This window comes from Tiliqua scincoides, chromosome 6 (assembly GCF_035046505.1).
Source record: "Tiliqua scincoides isolate rTilSci1 chromosome 6, rTilSci1.hap2, whole genome shotgun sequence".
NCBI classification, from domain to species: domain Eukaryota; kingdom Metazoa; phylum Chordata; class Lepidosauria; order Squamata; family Scincidae; genus Tiliqua; species Tiliqua scincoides.
Window position 1 is genome coordinate 45685796 of NC_089826.1, and position 22517 is coordinate 45708312.

Genomic DNA, 22517 nt, shown 5'->3' on the forward strand with positions numbered 1-22517 from the left:
AGGGTAAAAAATACATACTAAATTCAGAGCCAGATATACATGCTAACAGAAGTCTTGTTAGTTTAAAGTTTTCCTAAAGATCAAATTTAGATGGAACTCTCAAGATTTTACGAGGACGATACAAAACTGAAGAGAGTCCTGATACTGCTTATATTTCATTCAAACATTTAATAATGTAGCAGCAACTGTTACCCTGCAGATGCCTGATCTTGTCTGATCTTGGAAGCTAAGCAGTTCAGGCCTGGTTAGTACTAGGATGGGAGACCGCCTGGGAATACTGGGTGCTGTAGGCACATACCATAGTCTTTCGAGACTGAAGGTTGCCAACCATCATCTTTAATAATGTGCCTGAAATCTTTCAAATAGGTGATGGTGGTTTAAGTGGTGGCATACTCCAAATCAAGTCCAAATTTTAAAAAAAATTGAATTGCGATTCTAGTAGCACTACAATACATATTCAGCATCAGTATCTTTGTGCGGTTCTATGACTAGTCTACTGAGACATGGAGCAGGCAGAAGAGCAGCTCTGGCTATGGAACAGACAACTCACCAGCCCATGTATTCCTGCTGAAGTGTGACATGAACACTTCTTGCTTTTGCTGTCCATATGCTGGAGAGTATTCGCCACCAATTTTAAAATGGAATCTCAGACATTTGCTACTGCATAGGAAGGCTGCCCTCTTTAGTGAAATGACAGAGGAGCTCCACCATGGCAGAGGGAGCTTGTTGCACATGAAGGATCTCCATGTGAACACTGGTGCTTCTGTACAGATTTTAAATAATGTCCCATGATGTTGTAGATTTTTGTCATTCACAAGGATGACTTGTGAAGTGAAATTCAAAAGTTACAGGTCCACTTGAACAGATAACAGAAATAGAGTAGAGCAGAAATAAAATGTTTTAAAAATATACTTCATTCAAAATATTCCTTATTTTCACAGGGCCCCATGTAGTCAGCTAAAATCAAGAACTGTACTTACAGCCCAAACCTTGTGCATGTCTACACAAAAGCAACTCCCACTGAGCTCAATGAACCCACCTGCAGGTAAGTATGTATATGATTACAGCCGTAAACATTAGAACTACCTTCAGCATATATATTACTTTTTAGCAACACTTACTGCATAGTAAATTAGTTTCACTCTATGGCCACCTTTTCCTTTTTTATGTAGGAGCATGCAGTGAAACCATGGAAAACTCTACCTTACACCTAGTTAATTCAGGGCCAGCCCATCCATGAAGCCTACTGAGGCCTCAGAAAGCAGATTGCAGGAATTGCCCACCTCTGTCCCTCACCTTAAGAACATAAGAACAGCCCCACTGGATCAGGCCATAGCCCCATCTAGTCCAGCTTCCTGTATCTCACAGCGGCCCACCAAATGCCCCAGGGAGCACACCAGATGACCTCATCCTGGTGCCCTCCCTTGCATCTGGCATTCTGACATAGCCCATTTCTAAAATCAGGAGGTTGCACATACACATCATGGCTTGTAACCAGTAATAGATTTTTCCTCCAGAAACTTGTCCAATCCACTTTTAAAGGTGTCCAGGCCAGATGCCATCACCACATCCTGCGGCAAGGAGTTCCACAGACCAACCACACGCTGAGTAAAGAAATATTTTCTTTTGTCTGTTCTAACTCTCCCAACACTCAATTTTAGTGGATGTCCCCTGGTTCTGGTGTTAAGTGAAAGTGTAAAGAGCATCTCCCTATCCACTCTGTCCATCCCCTACATAATTTTGCATGTCTCAATCATGTCCCCCCTCAGGCGTCTCTTTTCTAGGCTGAAGAGGCCCAAACGCCGTAGCCTTTCCTCATAAGGAAGGTGCCCCAGCCCCGCAATCATCTTAGTTGCTCTCTTTTCCACCTTTTCCATTTCCACTATGTCTTTTTTGAGATGCAGCGACCAGAACTGGACACAATATTCCAGGTGTGGCCTTACCATTGATTTGTACAACGGCATTATAATATTAGCCTTTTTGTTCTCAATACCTTTTCTAATGATCCCAAGCATAGAACTGGCCTTCTTTACTGCCGCCGCACATTGGGTCGACACTTTCATCGACCTGTCCACCACCACCCCAAGATCTCTCTCCTGATCTGTCACAGACACCTCAGAACTCATCAGCCTATATCTAAAATTTTGATTTTTTGCCGAAATGTGCATGACCTTACACTTACTGACATTGGAGTGCATCTGCCATTTTGCTGCCCATTCTGCCAGTATGGAGAGATCCTTCTGGAGCTCCTCACAATCACTTCTGGTCTTCACCACTCGGAAAAGTTTGGTGTCGTCTGCAAACTTAGCCACCTCACTGCTCACCCTTGTCTCCAGGTCATTTATGGTTGAAGAGCACCGGTCCCAGGACAGATCCTTGGGGCACACCGCTTTTCACTTCTCTCCATTGTGAAAATTGCCCACTGACACCCACTCTCTGTTTCCTGGTCTTCAACCAGTTCTCAATCCAGGAGAGAAGCTGCCCTCTAATTCCCTGACTGTGGAGTTTTTTTCAGTAGTCTTTGGTGAGGGACTGTGTCGAACGCCTTCTGAAAGTCCAGATATATAATTTCTATGGGTTCTCCTGCATCCACATGCCTGTTGACCTTTTCAAAGAATTCTATAAGGTTCGTGAGGCAAGACTTACAGAAGCCATGCTGATTCTCCCTCAGCAAGGCCTATTCGTCTATTTTTTGAGATTCTATCTTTGATGAGGCATTCCACCATCTTACCAGGTACAGATGTTAGGCTGACTGGCCTATAGTTTCCCGGGTCGCCCCTCTTTCCCTTTTTAAAGATCGGCGTGACATTTGCTATCTTCCAATCTTCTGGCACCATGGCCGTTTTGAGGGACAAGTTGCATATCTTAGTCAAGAAATCAGCAACTTCATTCTTCAATTCCTTAATAACTCTTGAGTGGATGCCATCAGGGCCCGGTGACTTATTGATCTTTAATTTATCAATTAGGTCTGAAGCATCTTCTCTTTTAACCTCTATCTGACTTAACTGACTTGACTATCAGGACCTTCACTGGTCCTCCTCCTCCAAGTACCTGGACTGAAAAAGGAAGAGGGGGAACAGAACAGAAGAGGTAGTGTGGAAGAGCTGAAGGTTGAGTGCTAGAGCACCCACTGTTTTGCCCCCTCTTCCTTTTCTAATCCATGGATTAGAAAAGAGGTTGGCACTTCACCAGATAAGGGAGGGTAGAATTCAGCACCCTGCCTGTGATGCCAGGAAGTCTTGGGCCAGCCCTGAGTGAATTATGTCTAGTTTTGTTAGATGTAGACTTGCATTTACCAGGAGGCAAATCAGCTTACCTCTAAGTGGACAACATAATGACTTCTGTATCAACTACTGGTACCTTGACCTTTGACTAAATCCAGAAACCACAGCCCACACCTCCGGGCAGGAGATAAACTGCAGCAACTCCTACACTGTGATTAGCAATTGGTATTATGAGAATCAAGGACCACTGCGCATGTTATTTCTAAATAAGCAGCTCACCAACAGCTGTAGAAATCAAAATAAATTCATATGTGTGCCCAAGACAAAACTGCTTAGAATCGCCATAGTCTCCACTATTCTCCCTGCTACAGAAGGAACCATTCTATTGCACTGTCTAGTTCAGTAGCGTTTAATCTATATACAACCTTCTGCTAACTTCCAAATTAAACTGTTCCTGCTGTCTTTCGCACCCTGCAGCATTGTCACCAGGGCCGTGCCCTGGCGACGCCAGCCTACTTGACAGCAAGGGGCTCCTCAACCATCCAGCACCATATTCTGGACATATGGGCTTTACTTTGTTTTTCCAAAGAGCTGTATAGTCCAAAATATCTGGCTATTTATCTATAGATTTCAACTAGTCCCAATCAGTGGTTAATACTTCTAATATTCTGCACATGCTTTTAGCTGCTGGTAGCCAACAGTGCAGAGAAAAAGGAACGATATACTGTTAAGTTTAATATAAGGCATTCTTTCTCCAGACTTCAGGGCTCTACCATTTATGAAATACTAACAATAGAACAAAATTATAGTAAGAAGGAGAAAAGATCTGCAGTCATAGGGGGATGGGGATGACAACACATCTATCTGCAATGCCTGTCTCCAGATGGCTCCCAACTAACATACTAGACAGTCATCTCAGACAGCAGCCAGATGGCTATAAAGGTGTGCACAGTTCATCACCCGAACTCACCTTCAGATCTAGCAGCTGAACCGACTTAACACTGTGGCAGATCAATGCTCATTCTCACAGTGACCTATTCAGAATGCATTTTTTCCCAACTTGCCTAAGCTGACTGACCTATGAACTGAGAATTAAGTACTGTACAAGTAGTATGACCTCTTGGGAAAAGTGAGCAGGCAGTGCACAAAGCCCCTGGCCTATCTGCAAGAAGCAGCACCAGAAGTCCACAGAAGGCAGGCTCATTTCAGTTTATCTGCCTGTTACCTTTCTACTAGCCTTTATGCTGTCAGTTTTCATCTGTCTGTGTTCAAAATGCACCTGCCTGAATACAGCTTACTTTTCCCTGGCAGTAACCATGGCAACACAGAGCAAAACACAGAATAAAGAACAACTTATTAACGTTTCATCAGGGAATGAAACACTTAGCGTTTGAGGGCGGTGGCCATGAGCACTACCTTAACTCCAGGGCCCAGGTCAACTGAACTTGCCTCTGTGGCCAAGGTTTGCTGAGTTGGTAGACCTGGGCTCCTGCCTGAACTTGGAGCCCAGGTCTACCTGTTGGGTAGACCTGGGCTCCTGGTTTAACTGGTCTCTGTGGCCAAGGTTTGCTGGGTAGGCATACTTGGGCTTTTGCCTGGATTTGAAGCCCAGATCTATCTGTTGGGTAGACCTGGCCTCCCGACTGAACTAGCCTCAGTGACTGAGGTTTGCTGGGCAGGCAGACCTGGGCTCTCGCCTCAACTTGGAGCCCAGATCAACATGCTGGGTAGACCTGGGCTCCCATTCCACGTCTTCCAGGTGGGTAGACCTGCACTCCTGGCTGTGCTTAGGCTTCCCATCCTGGCAAGTGCCCTTCCACACTGGCGACAGTTTGGAGGGCCCATGGCCCCTGCTTGGATTCGCCCTGGTTCAAATACAGTCAAAAGGATGCCATTGCCACCCCAGTTCCACCTAAGCCTATCCCCCTCCCTGCTAAGACACTCCACCATTCTTCCCCCTCTCCGCCCCATTCCTCCTACCTCCAGCTTCCCCCACAATGGCTCACCTGTGGTCCTGCACATAGCCAGCCGCAGCAGCAGGTCTCCAACACTGCTACCATTTACTGTTTGTATTGCCATTTACGACAGCAGAACTGCTATTGTAAAGACCAGGTAGGAGAGGGCTGCAATTCAAGTTTTGTGTACAGAGCTGCAATTCCCTCAGACAGCGTAAGGTGCAGGTTGATTATACCTTATCCAAACTGCTTGGGATGGGAAGGTGTCTGGATTTTGGAATAATTACATATAATGGGAAATGTGTGCTCTTGCCCCTTTCACTGTTACCCATAAAGGTGTCTGCAGGCCTCCTTGACATTTTTCAACAATGTCTGTACAGGTACACATCACAGAGCAAAGAACAGAACTTACAGTACCTGTACTGTTCACGGGAATGAGCACAAGACCTTCTAGTGTTCAGAAAACACATTTCAGAAAACAAGTCTTGGACAAAAATGTCTGGATTTCAGAATAGTCCAGATTTCAGGATAAGGAGTAACCTACCTGTACTGGACAGTCAGCATGAGTCCCTGTCCTCAAGGGTCTTTGCTGCTGGAACATACTCTGGCCTGATCTTATCAGTCAATGAATAATTCTCACAGACTGATCACTTTGGCTGAGGTCCAAAGACCTCTGCAGTAAATTCCTGATTGAGCAGGTTAGACCCTAATTGTTCCCAGCCCTCTCCATACCTGAAAATTTCACTTAATCTTATGTTAAATTCTGTGGTGCTTTTCAACAGAGGCATCCATCCATTAGTGCCTGGTGTCTGACCACCAATAGGATTCCCATTGCTAAATGCATAACTAGTTCTCAAAAGGTCAAAGCTAAATGCATTAATCTAGTCCCATTTACTTTCAATGGCCTCAATGTGTTATCAATTACTTATGCAGATTGGATAAAATAGTAACAAATGGGTTTTCTTCAAAAGGATGTGGTTTTTAAATGTTCCAAAATAAATGATTCCAATCTTACAGTCTGTCTTTACTCATATGGATCCTTTCATGTGTGCATTGATTTTGCTTTATGGCATTCCATATAAAAATACCATATGTAGTTTAAAAATTAAAAAGGATTAATTCTTTCTGCAATAAAGTACAAGGAAAAGGGAAGCATTAACAATCAGATATAACTTTCCCTTGTTTTATCTTTTTTCTAAAAATATACAACTTATGTTACATTATTGCCACCATTAGTCAAACATGTGTCATTAAAGGTCTGCTGCATTTAATGATGCAATGATGCACGCAAGCCTGATTAAAACCTTGAGGTAAACCATGATAGCCTCAAAATATTACCTCATATCCCAGAGTCCTTTGCACCTCAAACCACCAAGCCTTATTTCTCAGGCAGGATCTACAGAGTGCCCGGAGAAGTCAATGATTAGTTGTGTCATTATATGACAATAGGCAAATTATCAGTTACATATCTGTGGTCACAACCCATATTGAGGCACTGCCGAGTACTGTACTGTTTTACTGGAGAAGTTTAGCTTCAAAGCTCAGTACAGCAATCATTCAAAGTATCTTTGCCACATGGATCACTGTGCATACTTTGCGCATATTTTCACAGGATCAAATTTAGGGCAAATTACAATTTCAGCAGACTAACAGTCTTGAGACTAACAACAGACTAACAGATACCGCTGCCCGAACGGCCCCTCCTGATTGAGGGGTTAAGTCAGATAGAGGTTAAAAGAGAAGATGTTTCAGACCTCATTGATAAACTAAAGATCAATAAGTCACTGGGCCCTGATGGCATCCACCCTAGAGTTATTAAGGAATTGAAGAATGAAGTTGCTGATCTCTTGACTAAAACATGCAATTTGTCCCTCAAAACGGCCACGGTGCCAGAAGATTGGAGGATAGCAAATGTCATGCCTATCTTTAAAAAGGGAAAGAGGGGGGACCTGGGAAACTATAGACCGGTCAGCCTAACATCTATACCGGGTAAGATGGTGGAATGCCTCATCAAAGATAGAATCTCAGAACACATAGACGAACAGGCCTTGCTGAGGGAGAATCAGTACAGCTTCTGTAAGGGTAAGTCTTGCCTCACGAACCTCATAGAATTCTTTGAAAAGGTCAACAGGCATGTGGATGCGGGAGAACCTGTGGACATTATATATCTGGACTTTCAGAAGGCGTTCGACACGGTCCCTCACCAAAGGCTACAGAAAAAACTCCACAGTCAGGGAATTAGAGGACAGGTACTCTAATGGATTGAGAACTGGTTGGAGGCCAGGAAGCAGAGAGTGGGTGTCAATGGGCAATTTTCACAATGGAGAGAGGTGAAAAGCGGTATGCCCCAAGGATCTGTCCTGGGACCGGTGCTTTTCAACCTCTTCATAAATAACCTGGAGACAGGGGTGAGCAGTGAGGTTGCAAAGTTTGCAGACGACACCAAACTTTTCCGAGTGGTGAAGACCAGAAGTGATTGTGAGGAGCTCCAGAAGAATCTCTCCAGACTGGCAGAATGCGCAACAAAATGGCAGATGCGCTTCAATGTCAGTAAGTGTAAGGTCATGCACATTGGGGCAAAAAATCAAAACTTCACATATAGACTGATGGGTTCTGAGGTGTCTGTGACAGATCAGGAGAGAGATCTTGGGGTGGTGGTGGACAGGTCGATGAAAGTGTCGACCCAATGTGCGGCGGCAGTAAAGAAGGCCAATTCTATGCTTGGGATCATTAGGAAAGGCATTGAGAACAAAACGGCTAATATTATAATGCTGTTGTACAAATCTATGGTAAGGTCACACTTGGAGTATTGTGTCCAGTTCTGGTCGCCGCATCTCAAAAAACACATAGTAGAAATGGAAAAGGTGCAAAAGAGAGCGACTAAGATGATTACTGGGCTGGGGCACCTTCCTTACGAGGAAAGGCTACGGCGTTTGGGCCTCTTCAGCCTAGAAAAGAGACGCCTGAGGGGGGACATGATTGAGACATACAAAATTATGCAGGGGATGGACAGAGTGGATAGGGAGATGCTCTTTACACTCTCACATAACACCAGAACCAGGGGACATCCACTAAAATTGAGTGTTGGGAGAGTTAGAACAGACAAGAGAAAATATTCCTTTACTCAGCGTGTGGTTGGTCTGTGGAACTCCTTGCCACAGGATGTGGTGACGGCATCTGGCCTGGACGCCTTTAAAAGGGGATTGGACAAGTTTCTGGAGGAAAAATCCATTACGGGTACAAGCCATGATGTTTATGCGCAACCTCCTGATTTTAGAAATGGGCTATGTCAGAATGCCAGATGCAAGGGAGGGCACCAGGATGAGGTCTCTTGTTAACTGGTGTGCTCCCTGGGGCATTTAGTGAGCTGCTGTGAGATACAGGAAGCTGGACTAGATGGGCCTATGGCCTGATCCAGTGGGGCTGTTCTTATGTTCTTATTGTCACAAAACCCATTTATGCATTGTACATGTTTCTACAACAAAGAGGAGATGTGGAAGAACTTGTTTTCTTCACTTAGGATGCAACTCAGCTCAGCAGGAAACGAACAGAGAGTTAATCAAAATCAGGACCAGCCCCACACCTCCCACTGCCTGAACCAGTGCAATGAATCACCCCTTACCCAGTGTTGTGTCACCTGCTGACTCTACTGCTCCTCCTCCCAGCCCTTGGATTAAAAAGAAGAAGAAGAAGACAGACTGCAGTGGAAAAGGAAACATGGAGAAGAGTAGTAGGTTAGAGCACTTCCAAGGCCTCATCAACTATTATGTTATTAAGATGCAGTTGCCACTGCACTGGTGTATCCTGCTGATGACCTTGGCAATCAGTGGGAAGGGGGGTAGCATAAAACAAGATCCCTTCCCACAAGACTACAAATGCACCCCTTCTGAAGTGGGGATCATTTCCAGCTCAGCGACAAACAACTTTAGAACTTGGTATTGTGGCTGTTGGCAAACAGATGCACAGCAGGTTGACCCCAGGAACGAACTGCAGAAAGAAAGACTTTGATGTTGATTCATGGGCAACCACTATCTTCCACCTTCTTCAGATGTCCGAAGCCATAGTGGGTGATGGCACTTAATAGTCCCTCCTTGTCAAAAGGAAAGTCTTCAGCGTGGTGTCCAGAAGGAGAGGGATAGAAAGTAGCCGAGCACCTGAGAGCTGTGAACCTAGTTATAGTTTTAGATAGACACCCTACAAGATCATGGTCAGGAACAACCTGCGAGCCTCGAGCCTTTGTCAACATCAACACATAAGCCACCAAACTGAAAGGCACCAATGTCCATAGAAGGCTTTTCTACAGAGCTGGCCTCTGACTGAAGTTTCACGTTCCTCTTAGGGGGATTCCTGGTAATGGTGAAGCACCCAAAGCGAGATAACATCATATTTGGTGTTTGCCATGCTCCTGCAGGTGTTGCTTCAGTTCTGATGACTCAATGAAGGAGATTAGTGTGCAATTTTATTTGCTTGCTTCAGTAGAACTATTAGCAGAAGTGAAGAGGGAAGAGGGACTGTATGAGGTGCCAACCTTACTGCAGGGGAAGTGAGGGCCAACTCCAGGGCTCCCTGTTTTTCCTCATCGTCCTGGAAAATTATTCTATAGTGCTTAAGAACATAAGAAGAGCCCTGCTGAATCAGGCCAATGGGTCATCCAGTCCAGCTTCTTGTATCTCACAGTGACCCACCAGATGCCTCAGGGAGCCACACAACACAACAAGAATATCTGTATCCTGTACTCCCTTGCATCTGGAATTCAGAGATAGGCTACTTCTAGAACCAGGAGGTTGCATGTACCCTCATTGCTTGTAACCTGTGATAGATTTTTCCTCCATTAATCTGTCCAATCCGCTTTTAAAGGGGATCTAGGTCAGGTGCCATCAGGTTGAAGGTTTCCACAGTATGACTCTCTCCCAAACATAGGAGACGTGTCACACATTCAGAAGAGTGCTTTTGCCCCACAGTGACAACACTTTATAAGTAACAAACAACAAAAAATGAGGTAGAACTAACCAACTTGCTAAAAAAAGTGTCATTTTTAGAACTACAAAAACAAGGTAGAGTATAAAAAAGAAAGTAACGATGTCCTAAAATATTTTGGAAGGGTAAAAGACAAAAAGAAGTGTTTCTCACATTGCTGCTTCAATAGCAATTGAAAAGACCCTGGGGAATTGTGTGTGTTTTTTGCCCTTGACACACACAGCATGCAATGGGTTTCTTGCTCTCAACAGCAGGGACAGAATGCTCACTAACAGCTCTGGATGCTTCCAAGCCTGATTCTGCATATGCACAGAACTCCACTATGTGTGAATGCAATGATACTACAAAGAAAAACTGGATTTGTGTGAATTCTACTCTCTCTACATTCCCATTATATTTTCTTTTGAAAATGGGATAAACACATTGATTCCTGTTCAATTTATGTTTTCCAGAAAACAAAAGCAACCAAGATGAAAGAAAGATAATGATTTCACAGCTGCTGTACTGTAACTTTTCAACAATCATAAAGAAGAAGGTGGTGATTTCATATACAAGCAAGGAGATGAAACAACTCCCAGCTTAAACACATTTACCTTTGCAACCTACATTTTCTGCAGCAAATGATCTTTTCACAGAAAGAAACAAGATGAACTAGAATTATTTATCATAAGGGAAAACCACAGGAAACTGCCCAGCATTCTACAAAGGTTAATGAGATGCCTGAAACACATTTGGAAGTCAACTACGAAAGACAGAACTTCCTCTCTCTCTGGAACTCTGGTACTGCGTAATTTCTGTATGTGGTCCTGTACATCCACAGTGGCATTCTTATAAGGCTTAGAATGAAACACAAGATTAGTGGATTCATATCATGAGCCTACTGCAGAACAGAACTAGTCAGATATTTGAAATATCACCGGTATAAAATCACTCATTCAAACTCACTATTTTAGGCTGGGCTAGAAAGTTTCACCCCACAAGCAAGTTTTGTAGAGACAAAGTGAAAAGCTTTGGTATGCCAGATACAATCTAGTGACTTGCAGTACCTGACCAGTTTGCTCAGTATTTTGGAAGCAGATGGAAGGGTCTAGTTGTTAATTGTTCACATTTGTATGTCATCTTTAAAACTCAAAAAGCTCCCATTCAGATGCAGACCAGGCCAGCAAAATAACTGCATGTGCCTCCAGAACATGCCATGGAACAATGCACATGATACTTAATAATCAAGAAACTTGCACTAAAACATGATTGTCTCACAGTTAACAAGTAAAAGTTGGTAAAAGCAATGGATTAATTTCTTCAAGGCCCCTTAACAATGGCATGTGTAATGGAAGATCAGAAGATCATCAGGTGGATGATGTGGTGTTGACAGCGATTCCATGTTTTGACAGCTGGTTGACAGTTCTGGGAAGGGCAGGGCTGGCTCCACAGCTGTAATCAATCAAGGCCAGTGGGACTCTGATGGACACCTGAGCTTCATTTGACCTTGATGGGACTTTGAATGGACATGGACTGAAGAGATGGCTCAGCTGAGCCTAATTTGGACTTAACAAGGTAGCTCACAGCTGAGCTGCATTTTGGATTATGAAACATCCAAGGATAAAAGGCAGCTTCAGAAGGACCAAAGGCTACCCTGACCCAGAGGGAGATGCTACCTAACCCAGAGGAAACCTGACCTGGCTTACCTGGACTTTGACCTTGGACTGTGACTTGGCATATTGACATTGGACTGTGAGTTGGCAATCTGCATTTATTGGACTAGGACCTGACTCTGACTTTTGCTTGCTGCACTTGTGAGTTTAACAAGGGAAGCTAATCAGCTTTAAGTGGGCACAAGGCCCAGTGGGGAGGAGCTGTGGCACAACAGCATGTATTGATAATTCTGTAATGTAAATATACCTGTAGATGTATCCACCGTGAACAGGGATGAAAAGTCCCCTGGTACCAATTCGTAAGTTACAACTCCATATATCCCAGAATCTTTGTCTGTAGCTACAACACTGATGATTTCTGTGCCTGGTTGCATATGACTGCTGATGCTCGTCATATAAGTCGCAGGGTTGAAGATAGGGTGATTGTCATTAATGTCTTCTATCTCAATGCGAACAAATGCTTGAGCACTTAGCCCACCCTGTTGAATAAACCAAATCAAATGTTAAGTCAAACATCAATTTTAATGAAGCATCACATACGTGAATGAAATTATGCATGTGTCATCTTGCTCAGACAGCCAAGCTAATTTAAATTGACAAAAGAAAAAATGTGCGGACTTCAGTGTGGTATTTTAAAAACATTTTCTTATACAGTTTCTCAATAAATCAACAAATAGCAGCTGGAGCAAAATTATACAAGTAGTCCCCTACTTGGGCATAAGTTAGGTTCAAGAGCTCTATGCTCAAGTTAAGGCATGATTTATTTATGCGACATAAACAAAACAGTGAACAATTTTCCATAGTAGTTGAAAAACAGTAAATATTTCTATAAATAAATCACTATCAAAGAGATAATAATTCACTCCCTAGTGAATGCACATTCTGTGGTAACCTTGTTTTATTGTACAACATGGAAATTTGGCCTTTGAGCAGCTTAGATAGGGGGAGGGCTGCAACTGCATTTTAAAATAAAATTTTACATTTTACAACAAGAAGTTAAAATTTGCATGTATATTAGCTGGAGAGTTTCCTATTCTATTCACTACTGTACCGGCTCTCCTTTATCCACCACTTCCCCATCTCCAAAATACAGTGTCTCTCACACTCTCACAAACTAGCGCTATTTCCCATTTGAAAATGACAGACTGGTCAGACTGTGCCAGCATGAAATCAGGACATGACTATCGCAAGTTAGGATGTCTGTGAGTTGGATGTCCTTAAGGCAGAAGTTACCTGTACACATTTTTTACTTACCAATATGTTAAAGTACATAATCGGCAACCCTGCATACTTTTCATTCACATACAAGCTAGAGATACTGGGAATGCAATGTCCCAGGGACATTGCATTCCCAGTATCTGGGAGGGCTAAGTCCTCAGGGACTTAGCAAGTAGATCTTATGTCTCAGTGAGGTGATCAAAGAAGCACCAAAGCTGGAAGAGCTCCAAGTGAAGTAGCAGCAGTGCAATGGCACAACTGTTGTCCTGACAACAAGCTAGAAAAGAGAGCAGCAGCTAGGCTGATGGCCCAGGGAGCTACAGATCCACTGCCATAATGATGGGAATGTGACATGCCTTACTTTTAAACTATCAGTTATTAATACAGGTAATTTGTATTGATACTTTACTGAAAAGTAGTACTATACAAAGTAATTTGTATTGATGCTGAATTGATATCAAAAGGAAAAACAAACTTAAAGAGGTCACATACCTTCCCCCTTAGTATTCTGCAGTCCAGTATTTCAACAGAAATGCAGAGATGCACACAAGACGGTGAGTATAGCCAAGTTCTAGTTTTATAATGTAAGAAGATACACCAGTCACCTTGTCTTCCAAGGGGGGAAACAGAGAGAAATTATCCCGGCCTCAGATCAAGCGTGCCGAGAGTGAGGCTCAGCACATGTGCGGTGCAGGTTCCACCCCACTCCTCGACAAAGACCAGATCAACGCTCACCTCAGCCGCACGCACCAGGACTGGGCTGAGTAAGAAGCAATGGTGCGAAAGAAGCACCACTATGATTATTAGGAGTGATTAGATTTGATTGTGACATTGTTATAGTTTATGTGAGATGGTGCTCTGTATAATTGCCAGGCTGGCCAATCTTGTTAGAATTTACAGCCCAATCCTATCCACACTTACCTGGAAGTAAGCCCCATAGACTCTCATGGGACTTACTTCTGAGTAGGATTGGGCTCTCAGTTGTCCATGGTTCTCAAAGTACTAGTGCTTTATGTTTGCTGAGCACTATGTGTAGTGATGCCATTCTGGAAAAGGACAGAGACCTGGAGAACAGCCCCTTAAACCATCAGCAACATGTAATGGGATATCATGAAGAGAAGAGGGGAAAAACCTTACACCATTTTACAACAATGTACCAATAAGAATGAACAACACACATGGCAAGTCTGCCTCAGCTACTCAGTCTGCTCATATATCTGTGGTAAGCGTAACATCTGCATTAATTCATATAAGAAAGAGTTCCTTATTTCTTTCAGAGAAATTAGATTGACTGTAATAGGCTAGAGTCCAATTATCCTCAGGTATACAGTTTTTCTACAATGTGATATCAGATATAGCAACTACTGTCAAGTAGTTCTCATACTTGGCTCCTTAAGAAGCATGAAGCTTTAGCCTGTTATTCAAGCAGAAGGCATCATACAAAATGTGCTTTATAAAGTCACATCAGCTGGGAAATTATACTAAAGCTTTTGTTGATTGTTTCCACATCTGAGCATGGGTCATTGTGGTGTTGAAGTATCATGAACTTTAGCTCTCAATGAGCCTTTCTTTTTTCCTACACTTGTTCATACAGTTTGAGTTTGGCTGGCACCGAGATTGACATGAGGTAGGTAGTAAGGAAGAATCATTAAATGCCAAGAAAAAATAAAGGGGATTGCTAAACTGGTTGGCATCACCTGGCAGGACAAAGTTCCAAACACAGTCCTGGAATGAGCTGGAATCCCTAGCATGTATGCACTGCTGAAACAGACGCCTGCGTTGGCTCGGTCATGTCGTGAGAATGGATGATGGCCGGATCCCAAAGGACCTCCTCTATGGAGAACTCGTGCAAGGAAAGCACCCTACAGGTAGACCACAGCTGTGATAAAAGGACATCTGCAAGAAGGATCTGAAGGCCTTAGGAGTGGACCTCAACAGGTGGGAAACCCTGGCCTCTGAGCGGCCCGCTTGGAGGCAGGCTGTGCAGCATGGCCTTTCCTAGTTTGAGGAGACACTTGGGCAACAGACTGAGGCAAAGAAGGAAGGCCCATAGCCAGGGAGTCAGACCAGGGACAGACTGCACTTGCTCCCAGTGTGGAAGGGATTGTCACTCCCGGATCACCCTTTTCAGCCACACTAGACGCTGTTCCAGAATCACCAATCAGAGCACGATACCATAGTCTTTCGAGACTGAAAGTTGCCAACAACAACAACAGCTTGATTCTCTGCACGCTGTGAATATTCAGTGCAGGGCTTTGGAGATGAATATGAAGGGTTCTTAGGGGGGAAAAAAGGAATTTCCTTTTCTTCCAAGGAAGAGGATACTAATACTACAAAAAGGACTGATGCTAGGGGTTGCAAAGATTAGCTTTGGACCACTTAGTTTTTCTAATTTACTTCCTGTGCCTAGTTGTAAACCTCCACCAATGCAATATCTTTCCCACTGACATTAACCAGCAGAAAAGGACTTTATTAAGTTTGATTGAACTATACAGAGAATCAAACTTCCACATGGGTTACTTTTTTGCTTTACTGCAGCAGACAACCTTATTAATAATCTTTGTCAAATAACAGCCCAATCCTATCTGGGGGGAGGGAGGAACAGGAGAAGATGGAGCAGAATAGGCAGACTGGGCCCAAGAGGTGGTGAGATTGGATGCGCCAGCGCGTGACGCATGCAAACCCCCCTTCCTGGGCCTGATCCACCTGCATTGATCAACATGGACTTGCAGCTACTGAGGCTTAACCTAGGCAAAGGGAACAAATGTCCCCTTACCATAAGGAGACAGGCTATAGCCAAAAATTCCCTGTGAGACAGTCCATGCCGCTGTCACTGCATCACCACATAATTTAGGTTGGATTGGGCTGTGAGTTTTATAATCTCTACCTCTTGCATTTCATGACCATTTTATCCCAGTATTTACCATTTTTCCTCCATATAACAGCTGAGGCTATCACTAACTGCATCTAATATATTATCCAGTTCACAATTTAACATCAGAATACATTTGCTAGTCTTTAAGGCAGGGGTGTCAAACATAAGGCCTGCGGACCAAATGCAGTCCCCAGAAGCAATTTATCAGGTTCCCAGTATAACTGGGTTCTCCTAGCATGAAAATTGGGCTCTCTCATATCTTGAAAATATGAACAAGATATGCACATATTCTTTTCTGCCATTTGCAGCTAATGAGTTTCTATTAGAGAACGAAGTGCTTTTTCTGGCCATCATCTGCTTAATAATGTCACTTCCGGCCCTCAGCAGGCACCAGGAATGCTATCTTCAGCCCTCTGTATGACACGAGTTTGTCACAAGGTGTTACAAGGCGCTTTAATGCTTTCACCACTACAGGTCCAACACGGCTAGTCCTCTGGAAATGCACATTACAAGAAGTTTGATTTTTATATATCAAGTCATGCACAAACTTAACAAAGCTAATTTTTAATATTTCAGCTTGCAAGAATCAGCTGCTGCTACTTCTAGACTCATAACTGTAATACATACACACAAAATCTAAGAGAAATATTTTCCGGAATATTGAGACTGACGTTGATATGCTTTTACTATTTTAAGAGGAAACTTGCCATAAAACATTCTAAGCGGAAATTGTACATTTTGCCTTGCTACTCGGGGAATATTAAGTTCTATAATTCTATGTCTAAAGCTCAAGAAAATTTTACTCGATCATTTTGCTGACTGATAGAGTTATAAAAAAAAAAAAAACAAGAACAGAGCAAAGCCACATACAAAATCTTCTTGTTTGAATTCCAATGGAAAAATCTTGTATTCTTTTAACGTTATGAAACTGACTATGATAAATAGCTACTAAACTCAGATGACAGTACCTGGTGCTGTTTCCCCTTCTTTGCTAGCACCCAATTTGTATAACAAATGGGAAGCCAACAGAGTTCCTCTTACATCCTTGGAAAAAAGCTAAAACTATTCTCCAGTGAAAGACTAGCCTGACAAATACTTGTGCTGTTTTTCAGAATGGAAAATTTCCCTCTGTAAAGATAGTTATGAATCTTCCAAATTTCTATAACCACTGCCACCATTAAAATGCTGCATTTTTCAGAACTGACAGGCGATTCCTTATTAAAGACTTGTGCACTTTTTTAGCACCTGAAAATTCAAAGTAGCGTGGCATTACTATCAGTGCTTTCAGTTCAATACAGCAGTATATACCCTGAGGAGGGAACACTAAAGCAAAGTCACAGTTATCAGTAGGACCATCATACAGCCTCATGGTTTTCATTTAAAACTTCAGTTGAACAAGCATCTATACTTGGTTTCTCCATAGAAGTTTCTTTCCTTATATTTTGATAGTAAAACTGCTGCTGCAATCAACACAAAAAGAAAGAGGTAAAGAAAGTAAAGGCAAGGTCCTATGAAAGCTATACGCTCTATTTAGAAATGTCAGTTCCCTGATGTGAGAGAATGGAACGCGAGACACGAGGAGAAGACTACAGAAAAATAAATATAACGCTAGATTGGGGTAAATTACATGTATTCATAATACATTATACATAAATTAAGAAATTAAATTAATAATTTAATAATAATAAATAATAATAATTAAATTAAATATAAATAAATACACCATTATACGTAAATGGTGAGGTGGAAAGGGTTGCTAGTTTCAAATTCCTAGGTATTTACATCACAGAGGACCTCTCATGGACTATTAACACCAGCATGTTGATAAAAAAGGTACAAAAGCGGTTATATTTTCTGAGGAAGCTTGGGAGGTTAAATTTGTCACAGCAGCTGCTTGTGTCTTACTATCATTGCACCATTGAGAGTGTCCTAACCTATGATATCTTGGTGTGGTACAGAAATTGCTCTGCAGGGGACAAAAAAGCTCTGCAGAAAATTATTAAGATTGCGCAGCACATCATCAACCTTCATCTACCAGCTTTGGAGGACATCTATACATCTCGCTGTCTGCAGAAGTCACATAGTATTCTGAGAGACCCCTTCCATCTGGCTCATAAGTTCTTTGAACTGTTGCCTTCGGGTAGACGATACAGAACTATTAGACCATGCACCACACGATTCCTGAACAGTTTTTATCCCACAGTCATAATTACCTTGAATAAAGTGATATAGTTGTTACCATGCTCCTGGGTATTATGGTCTGTTATACTGTTTTTATATTATGATGCATGTGTATAGAATGTGTGGGTGAGTGTGTAGAGAGTGATTGTTGGAATTGTAGTATATATTTATGCTTGTATCTCAAAGATGCATAAATTTTGTTGTGCTGTAGCACAATGACAATAAAGTTACTCCTCCTCCTCAGAAATTGGTCTTGGCATGTCCTGAAGACAGACACATACTGTACTCCAATGTTTCTCAAAATGTGCTCCCTAAGAGGCCTGGGACCTCCTAAGACCTAAGCCCTTCCTAAGACCACTTCAAAGTCTCATGGAAAGGGATGGATGAAGGCAAGAGGAAAACCTTACAAAGAAATGGATGCATTAGGGAAGATGGAAGACCAGATTGTGAGAGATAAGGGGAGAGACTGATAGTAATGGAAATGCAGGTGGATAGAAGGGAAACATGAGGTTAATGAGAGACGGGGGAGTTGAATGGAAGGGGAAAGTGCTAAAGTGTTCAAAGGAGACTCCTGTTTCCTGAAAGCTGTTGAGGGATCCAACATCCAATACTGGTTCATATAGCTCAGCATTTCTCACCCAGTGGTTCGAGTACCACCAGTGGTACTTGAGGTGGTGTCTGGTGGAACCGGCAGGACCCTAGACCCTACTGCCTGGCAGTGAGACCAGCAATGCAACGCAACACAACAGGCAGCAGTAGGAGGCTTGGCTAGCACAGCCCCAGTGTGTGTTTTTCACAAGCTTGAAAAAGCTCTCTATCCACTCTGGTCCTCTTACCAGTGTTTATCACGTCGCAACTGGCCTCCCAATCTGGAAGCAACTGGTGATGAAATCATCGCCAGTTACTTCCGGTGGTACTTCCAATAGGTGAACCATGCAAAGTGCTACAGCGGAGGACAAATGTTGAGAAACACTGATCTAGCTCAAGATTGTCTGTTGTGACTTGCAGCCATTACCAAGTTTTTAGACCGACTACTGGTCTTTAGCACTGACAGAACAAGCATTCCTCCAGAGCTAACTGCCTTACTTACAGCAGTCGTAAAAGTAACTCCAATAGTGCATGGAGTTGTGTGCTGCTGGAGCACCTGCAGGAAGGCCAGAACCTTCCCCCCCCCCCGTGTGCTGGAGGATGGACAAAGACCCGACAACACAAGTAAAGCAGTGGGGGGGGGGAGCAACAATGGGGTACGGTGAAACAGGGACGGTGGATCAGGTCTCGGAAGGGGGTGGGTTTTGCAGCAGCAGCAGCTGCCGAATCCTAGCTCCCTTCGAGGATCTGATCCCACAATGCCAGTCCAAGCGGACCTGTGCCAGTAAATTTGCTAGCAGGTCTGAGTATATCCCCTCTGTGTTGTGGAGGCTTACCACTGAGTAAGGGAAAAATGTTCCCTTAACCACAGGAGTCCAACTGCCCTCCGGCAAGATGCAGCGGTAACCATTTTGGTGTCATTGCATGGGGGGGGGGATAGGATTGGGTCATCTAACTGGGGCAACAGTTCAAGGCCAGTACATCCATGAGGACCTGTAGAGTGGCTGCTTTAACTAGTGTGCTAGGGAACGTGACAGACAGGTAGGGGGTGCCCTGAATCTGCTAGGGCACTTCACCCACCATGAGAACTCCATAAGTGAACCTGCTTGGTGTTGTGTCATTCCATACATGTGCCAGTGTTCTGGGGCTCCACAAGATTCCACAGGTGTACCAGTGGGCTTCCTGAGACTTCTTTTAGGAGAGTGAAGGGCTCTGAAGACCAAAAAGTTTGAAATCCACTACTGTACTCCTTCCAGCCAAATACCCATGTCAGCAAAGGTAAATTGCCAGGGAAAGATTTTGCTACTGCTAAAATGGTGCTTAATGGTTTCTTATAAAGGTGAATACCAGCCAGTAATGATAGACTAATAGCAAAGAGAGAACAGCTGCATATTTGTTTTTAATATACAGTAATTGGAACACTTACTCAAATGGTTGCACATTTTATCTCCACATTTCCTGGAGCGGCCCTGATGCTGACAAACTAGAAAGGAACAAAATATATTTGCTTTTTCTCCCTCACAAAATACAACTAGCCTTGGGAAATTCCAACACTACATCTAGTGCTGTTCAATTGCAACTTCACATCACCTCACCTCCGAACAAAAAAACCCAAAGGAATGGCATGATCCAAGGACAAAACATACCCCATCTGTAGCTTTCACTAGGAGATCATATGTAGAGGGATCTTCTTCACTGTCAATATCCTGAGCCACACATATGTGGCCACTGCTTGAGTTTATCTGGAATGCTTTTGATTTTTCATAGTTGTGGAATCCATCATAAAGAAAATACTCAATATGGCCAAAGAGGCCCGAATCTCTATCTGTTGCCTTGACCTATAAAGAAGAAAAGAAGAAGGGGGGGGGGAAATCATCAATTTCTTACATTATGATTGCTGTATCCCCAAATAATTAATATCAAGTTTATCATAACTCCATTTTCAAAGTACATGATGAACTCTTAAAAAAAGGTTCAGTACTGTTGAGAATACAATGAAGAAGAATTCTCTTCAGAGGTCTATACAGGCCATATACAAGCCTACATATGCTGCTTTGGGCAAAGCTTCAGTTCAATCCAGGTTTTGTAACTGAGAGCCCAATCCTATACCTGTCTACTCAGAAGTAAGTCCCATTATAGTCAATGGAGTTTACTTCCAGGAAAGTGTGGATAGGATTGCCGCCAGAATAACCAAACTTGATCCTAAAGCAGCATCAGGCCTCTGGTCTGCTTCTTCACGAGGGTGATGGCTGGCACAATCCTTCCATGGAGATGTCCACCTCTTGGAATGTTCCCGCGCATAAATTAAAATCATGTTTCACAGAAAGAAGGTTTCCAAGCTAACAGTATAAAGTGCAATCAATGCTCCCTTGGTTTTGATAATAGGACTTGGTATTTGTAGGCACAAAAATAAAACAAGATCCTTTGATCACCAAAACATTACAACCAGAGGCCCAATGCTCAGTTACGGCACTCAATCAGATGTGTTACTCCTCCACTGCTTCTTTCTCCATTTTTATATGCCGTAATCTCTATCTTTTAAAAATCATTAAATGCCTAAAGAAGCTTAGGTACAAGTAAGTCAAAGCACTAATAACCACACTGAAGGCAAATCACTGACTAACTAGATTATTAATTGGCATTTCATTAGCACTTCCCAGCATACCAAGTCTTTTATGAGTCTTCTCTCAGATGTTAATCAAAATCCAAGACTGAAAAATGGATGCGTCTGACAGCAAACTATTTCTCTCCTTTACTCTCTACAGCCTTTGAAATGTGATTAACTAATTCTCTAATAATAATAACTAATAACGAGGTATTTATATACCGCCTTTCTGCTCATTGGATTACTCCTCTGACTTTATTCAAGGCGGTTTCCCTTAGGCAGGTGTTTCTAAATCCCTCAAGGGGATTTTTATAATCATAGAGGTTCTCTCTTTCAAGAACCAACAACATTTCAGAATGGATCTTCCTGGTTTGGTCTCTACTAGATCCCTTGCAATCCGAACAGTTAAGAGCTGATTTTTGGAAAAGTATGTGGTATCTGAATGCACATTTTATGTACTTATGTATTTTGTGTACCTGTGGCCATTGACAATATGCAGAGCGAGAGAGATAATGCTGTGATGTTTGTATAAGACCTTGCATAGGTCTTGCAATAAAGCAACCTGAAATGGTCACATGGAATAGCACCCTTGGAGGGGCAGTGAATGGATAAGACCCAGCTCATCTACCCACTCCCTCTCCAAGCCACCGGAACACTGGGTACTCCGATTTTCCTTCCAACCTGTTGGAAGCAAGTCAGAACAGGACTGTAGCAGCCCTCTTCGCCTTCCAGCACTTCACCTGCAAGAAGAAGGGGGGAGCAAAAGCAGCTCCAGATTGCCTCTCCCACCCTATTTGGTGCTTATGAAGTAACAGGGGCAAGCAACTTGGAGTCCAACTTCTTCCTTTCCCCCCTCCCCTTTACTTTCTCATTTGCAAAGAGCAGGAGATGCTAGGTTTCTTACTTGCATTCATTTCAAAGAGGAGTGGCACAGAGTAAGTAGACCACACATTGGACTCTTCACAAAGAAGGGGAAATGGGCACACCTGCTCGTTTGCGTGACTGCCACCCCACTCCATGTCAAGGAGGCATTTGGAAGAATTCAGGTAGGATGGCATACATGCCACCCATGCAAAGGACACAGGAAGCTGCCACATACTGAGTCGAACCACTGGCCCATCCAGCTCAAAACTGCTCCACCGATAGCAGCAGCTGTCCAGGATTTCAAACAGGGGCCTTTTTGAGCCCTACTTGGAAGTGCCATGGATTGAATTTGGAACCTTCTGCATATACAGACGTGCT

General features: G+C 43.1%; 1 protein-coding gene across 1 annotated transcript in view; it reads right to left on the bottom strand.

The window, feature by feature from the left end:
• The window catches only part of DCHS2 (dachsous cadherin-related 2), an 80781-nt gene that overhangs the window by 54230 nt on the left and 4034 nt on the right, over nt 1-22517 (bottom strand). The window contains exons 2-8 of the mRNA XM_066632889.1: nt 21957-22015; nt 20317-20508; nt 17263-17361; nt 16273-16394; nt 15445-15469; nt 12022-12287; nt 9399-9526 (exon numbers count right to left, since the gene is read on the bottom strand). Coding sequence (XP_066488986.1) covers nt 9399-9526; nt 12022-12287; nt 15445-15469; nt 16273-16394; nt 17263-17361; nt 20317-20508; nt 21957-22015 — 891 coding nt within the window. The remainder of the gene's footprint in view (nt 1-9398; nt 9527-12021; nt 12288-15444; nt 15470-16272; nt 16395-17262; nt 17362-20316; nt 20509-21956; nt 22016-22517) is intronic.